This window comes from Ambystoma mexicanum, chromosome 14 (assembly GCF_040938575.1).
Source record: "Ambystoma mexicanum isolate Mex_15411 chromosome 14, UKY_AmexF1_1, whole genome shotgun sequence".
In the NCBI taxonomy this organism is placed as follows: Eukaryota; Metazoa; Chordata; class Amphibia; order Caudata; family Ambystomatidae; genus Ambystoma; species Ambystoma mexicanum.
In genome coordinates this window covers 379419957-379426047 of record NC_090940.1, presented here as the reverse complement: position 1 = coordinate 379426047, position 6091 = coordinate 379419957, and the positions used below count along the sequence as shown (strand labels likewise).

The window sequence follows — 6091 nt, the reverse complement described above, 5'->3', positions numbered from 1 at the left end:
GCGTGGTATAGGTGGCTGCCTGCGTGCTGCAACCTGCTGGCCATTGTTGTTTTGCACGGCGATGATGGCCATCCTTCTCCTCAAGCGCCTCCGCCGCATCCTCTGCCTCCTCATAATAGGCCTGCATTCAGGGCCTCCAGCTCCAGTACTGCTACTGCTAGCATGGTAGTGTGGGAAGGGGTGTGGGGTGTGGGGAGTGGTCCTTTTGTGCTTTTGCAGTGCTCATTGAGGCCACATGGGCTGATTTTGGGGCACCTGTGGGCTGTTTCTGCACACCTGATTCTAGTTAACGCCTGGTCCACAATGTCGGTGTTTCAGACGTGGAATTCACGGTGCTACTGGCATGTCCATGCCAGTGTTTCTGTGTACGTGGAGTTTGGAATGTGCACTTACTAACGCCATGTCAGTGTCTCAGGCACGGCTGACGCGTCTTGCCGCAGATTCTGGTGTTGCCGGATATGGTAGTTCACTTGTGTTGACAGTGTTTGCGGCATCGCAACTCAGACTATGCTAGACCGGAAAAAGGTGCTGGTACGGTGTAACCGGCACGGCTATTTCCGGACCAGCATACTTGTAATGAGTCCGCTTGTCCCCAGAAGGGGAGTCTCTCCCAGTGAGATCCTACTTGCTTCTATCCCTAGGGAGCAGTGGTCGAAGTGTACGAAAAGAAGTAGTGGAGCTATGTTCCTTGCCGGTCTGCCCCACTCTCCACAAACCCCATTGCTGCGGCCCCTCCCACACACAGTCCAAACCCCCAAACAAACACACCTGTTATTTAATGGAATGTTCAGTGCAGTGCACTGAAGTGCAAGCTTCAACTTCTTCCTACACTTTTATTTTAAAGCTAAACCGTTCCGGAACGGTTTATTTTTAAAAGAAAAGTATAGGAACAGTGAAACTGAAAAATAAAAAGTATAGGAGCACCGATTCTGACCGCTCCCGCCCACTTCGACCACTGCTAGGGAGGGTATTGGGCAGCAGGCTCACCTCCCTAGCCTCACAGGGAAAGGCTCCCCTGGTTGAGAAGTAACAGTGTTGGGGGTTTCAAAGCCCCAAATGATACACGGGACACCAGCGGAAGGAAATCACAACTCTCTTTATTCATAGTACAACTGGAAGTGCCTCCCCGGCAAACTTCCTTCCCCCTCCATGTCACATCCGCCTGTGACGTTCACATTACGAGTGAGATGCCTTAAAGGGCACTCACCCGTGACAAACAGAATCCCACAATTCGTCCAAGTGGATAAATAACCAAACAGCACCAACAAGCTTTCGGTCGATACTCATATGCCATGTCTCCCTATCTGTACTCTAATTCAATCGTTTCCAGTGGTCGAAGTGAGCGGGAGCGGTCGGGAGCGGTGCTCCTCTACTTTTTTTAATTACCTTTTACAGCTCCTATACTTTTATTTTAAAAAGAAACCGTTCCGGAATGGTTTAGTTTTAAAATAAAAGTGTAGGAAGAAGTTGAAACTTGCAGCTTCAGTGCACTGCACTGAACGTTCCCCTAAACAGCAGGTGTAAGTGTCTGGGTGTGTGTACTGTGTTTGGGAGGGGGCGTGTGATGGGGTTTGTAGGGAGCGAGAGCAGTCCAGCAGGGAACATAGCTCCACTACTTCTTTTGGTACACTTCGACCACTGATCGTTTCTGTTTATAGATGGCAAACTAAACGGCATCCTGGTTAGCATTTTGGAGATCAAGCAACATGAAAAAGTTGCCATTGGTGAGAAAACTGTCAGAGGTGGTGATGGCATTTAAGCAGCGGATCGAGACAGAGGCAGATATCCTGCCAATTGCCTTTACAATGAGTACAAATGGGCTCAGCCATTTTGTGGCGGCTTCAATGGGTATAATGGAACTAAGCTGTATTATTTTTAAAGTGTTCCAGGCGTCTGCAACTCAAGTATACTCGAAAACCCTCTCCATTTAAGAGGGATACTCCAGATTTTGTAGGCAGAATATTTATAGATTTGAACTATCACTCTTCCAAAATATTTCTCCCCCAATATAGTCAATGGCAGAGGCGTTGCTAGGGGGGGCTAAGGGGGCTATAGCCCCTGATCTTTTGGCTGTAGCCCCGGATATAATCTCAGGAGCTACAGCCAAAAGACTAGGTAGCCCCCAGTCCCAACAGTTCCAACATCAGCTTAGCCCCGGGTCTTTTCCAGACCTAGCAACACCCCTGGTCAATGGACAAATGTAATCCCCCCCCCCCCCGCCCTTCACCTCCTAATTGGCTGATCTCAACCAGTACATGTGTGCATGCTCCCCAAAACTGCCTTAAGGGCAGACTGACAAAGTAGGAGAGAGATGCTGCAAACATTTGCATAACGTATCTCTTGAAAAAGTTACAATGGCCATGCTATCTTTATTGTCTCCAGAATGAAAAAAGGTGACCAACGTTGAAAAAAACCACCAGTCTGTGAACTAGGGCAAAGTCTTCAGGGCTTAGCTAATCATTACATACTTTTGTGCAATCTGAGCTGGCCCTACGCACCGAGGTTTCCGAGCACTCCTGGCAAAAGCAACTCGGCTGAACTACACACGAAGATGCGATCTAAAAATACATTCGCAGTCTGTTTTTGATGGCATTAAAGAAATAGCTACAGTTTCTTTGCCGAAAGGATTTTGAAAAGTTTGGGGACTGCTTCAGTTATGGCCGCACGCAAGGCCTGTGGGAGCGTTCGACTTCCGGTATTAGTCCTCTTGTTTTTAACAGGCTTCCGGTGTGAAAAGATTTTGTCACAGACAAAACGATGCGGTGATCCGGGGTGCGAAAGTAAGTTCATATTTTTTATACTAGTAAGATCAAACGGGAGGCGTTTATTGTCATGCTATTGTAGTTACTCTGGAAATGTACCGATGTCTCATACGTCACCACAGCTCTTCCTGTTTACGAGGAGGTCTCGTGATGGTTTAGATAACATGTTTCAGGGTTTACTTTCTCTGTCTGATCCCCCATTCATTATTACTCATGCTCCTGCAAACTAATAGACACATTCATTTCTCCCAGTTTCCTTCCTAGTTTCCTTCTCAAAATCTCCCCCTGGCTGATCCAAAATGTTGACATGGCATGTAGCATGTGATAACTCGGAACTAGAGAAGTCTTTTGACTACATTTCTATTTTTTATGAATTGTGTAGAATGATTATTATAGTATGCATTTGAAATGTTTTTACGGTATTATGTAAAGATTATTGTTATTATAATATGGAAAGTGCCTGTTTTTCTAATGAGAACAGTAGCAGACAGCACACATCTTTCATGTCACCTTTATGCTTTACCTTACAATGATATACGGAAATACATTAACAGAGACCGCCATGACAGAAGTGTTACTTAGAAAAAAAAATCCTAAAAGTATAGTTTCACTCATGCAACAGAACAGTGCTGAGTCAACAATGTGTCGGCAAGTCTTAATGCACAAGTGCTACTCCTGACAAACTGAGACATCAGGACCAGGTCCTGGATTTTCAGCAACCAGCACTTTGTATTCTTGGACTTGCAGTACCCCTATTTTACTTTAGTATTGCACCCAAATCATCATTATGAAAAATGCTTTTGGCTTGAAAGCCAGAATTAGCGGAAGGCATCACCCATGGCATGGGGCGGATTGGCACCTCTTCATTTAGGACAAACGAATGAAGGGCAATAAATACTATTGCATACACATTTTGACTAAGATTGCCAGATGACCGAATTTCAAAGGGACATCACTTGTGTAGTCCTGCACTTCTCTTGTACCAATCGTTAGCATTAGATTCTTAAGCCTGATTTTTGTGTTTAACCCAAAGAACTAATTCTTCTGTTAAATGAAAGTAAAGAATGTTAAAAGGGTCTTCCTAACCTTGACTTCAGAATATTGCCGTCATTTTTGTACACTAGTCTCATTTTACTGTGTCCTCCCCGCCCTGGGGATGGGTGTGGACTGGAGCAGCAGCTCTCCCACTAACAGAAGTAGCTTGACAGCCTATGAGAGTCTGCCCAGACTCCCCCTCCTGTTATCTGGTTACTTCCTGTATTTCAATCAATGGGTGGAAGAGGAGTGGCTTCCCATAGCTGGTGGTCATGACTGTCCAGTTTTAATGAAGCTGCCCAGGCCACTGTCAAGAACTGTGCTCCTATTCTAGGTCAAGACTGGAGGCTTGAATTATGTTGTACTCTATTCTTTACTTCTCTAGCAGCAAACACTTTGAACAATGAAAAACAGAAAAAACAAACTACAACTTTTGTAAGGATAGTCCTTTTCTGTAGTTCCAACTTGAATGCTCTTGTATGTTGCACCACATGGCCACCTCCACCAGTGCTGATCACTGATGTCCCATAACTGGCTCTTCCCTCACTCCATCAATCTTCCTTCTTTGTTGATTGAGCAGCAGATAAGTACCTTTTAATTTTCATGCGTTAGCGCAGTGCATTAGGGACTTAGGGTTTACCGGTATTGCGATTGCCATCTAATGCGCGCTGGCACCTAACTAAGTTATTTCTCCTAAGGGCACTTTTGGTACCCGTCAGCGCGGGCGGCTCGTTGTCGAGTCGCATATTCCAAAGGCCATTGTGCATTCTAGGCAGCGGGGCACCCCGCTGTGATGCATGTACATTATTTGACTACACAACAGGACTGACCTCACACTTACGGCACCTGACCCGATCTTCCCTAGAGCATGGCTCATGCTTAACATTTGGCAGCACTACGCAGCATCTGGAACAAACCACGCAATTGGCAGCCCATAGCACAGGGACTAGCAATGTGTCTAGTCAAATGGCAAGAGATCACCAGAGACATCTGAGTACTCAAATCGGTCCAGGGATTCCATTTAGAAATCTACCAAAACTCTGTACAGACACACCCTCCACAGAGGAGGATCAAAGCTTGATGTCAAAAGAAGTCCTCAAACTGGAAAGTAAGCTTGCACTCGGCCCGGCCATTCACGAGTCAGGAGGTTTCATGAGAAATCTATCATTAGTAAAAAAGAAAGCTCATAGTAGGGCCCGTTATCAATATCAGGGCTCTCAATGCATTTCTGGTGTATCAGCATTTCAAGATAGAGGGTATTCACCTCTTCTGAGACATCTTGTAAGAGTGAGACTGGGTGGTACAATTAGATCTCTTGGACGCTGATCTGGCAATTCCCATCTACAATTGCCATTGATGCTTTTTGCAATTCATATGGCAGGTGGAGAAAACAGAAATATTACCTTCACAGAACCTGGAATTCCTGGGGTTCGAGATAGATTCTGTCCACGGGATCCCCAGACTGTCTCTGGCAAAAGTAAATGCCATCAAGAAGCAAATCAAAGCAATCTTGTTGAGTGGTCTTTTGTCTCTGAGAGAGCTAGCGAGAATCGTAGGCCACCTAGCATCCTCGATTCAAGCAATCATTCCGGGTCCCCTGCACTATTGAGTCCTTTAACGACTACAAATTCAACACCTCAAGAAAGGGCTGACATACGATCAGAGTATACCTCTATCTCGTGAAGCAAAGACAGAGTTATGCTGATGCTATCACCATATCACCATATGGATCCATTAAATGGGAGAGCGATCCTCGGGCCCTCTTCGGACTTTGTGATCACTGACAAGCCCGCTGCAGAGAATTATTGACTGGTGGGAGATGGTCGAAAGAGGAATGCAAACTCCACATCAGTTGCTTGGAGTAACTGGCAGGCTAATTCGTGTTAAGTTGTATATATCAACCGTCTGGGAAGGACAAGGTCCATGCTCTTGGCGGAACTGGCCAAAAAACGTTGGCATGCCTGCCTGGAAAAGGACATAGCCATGACAGCGGAATATTTGCTAGGCCTCACCTATCAGGTGGCGGACAGGAACTACCAACATCTCAGAGACTTCACTGACTAGCAGCTGGACAAAGGAGTCTTCCGCAAGCTTATGCAGCTGAGGGGTCCATGGCATACGGACCTCTTTGGCTCAATGTTGAACAATCAGCTCATCCATTTCCACAGTTGGAGATCTGACCCAGAGGCATTGATGACAGACTTCTTTCTACAAGTCTGGGGACCACAGACAGAATGGGGGTGGTGGACAACACTTACCTTGTTCCCCGGCGGGGGAAGGTGGCAGCCTTCAGC

The 6091-nt window shown here is 46.1% G+C and overlaps 1 protein-coding gene across 2 annotated transcripts in view; it reads left to right on the top strand.

The window, feature by feature from the left end:
* Nucleotides 1–2550: 2550 nt before the first annotated feature.
* The window catches only part of MIA2 (MIA SH3 domain ER export factor 2), a 2742135-nt gene continuing 2738594 nt past the window's right edge, over nt 2551–6091 (top strand). Inside the window, exon 1 of one of the 2 annotated variants that reach the window (XM_069637493.1) lies at nt 2551–2780. In XM_069637493.1, coding sequence (XP_069493594.1) covers nt 2657–2780 — 124 coding nt within the window. In that variant the 5' untranslated portion in view covers nt 2551–2656. The remainder of the gene's footprint in view (nt 2781–6091) is intronic. The other variant, XM_069637494.1, reaches the window with a different exon arrangement.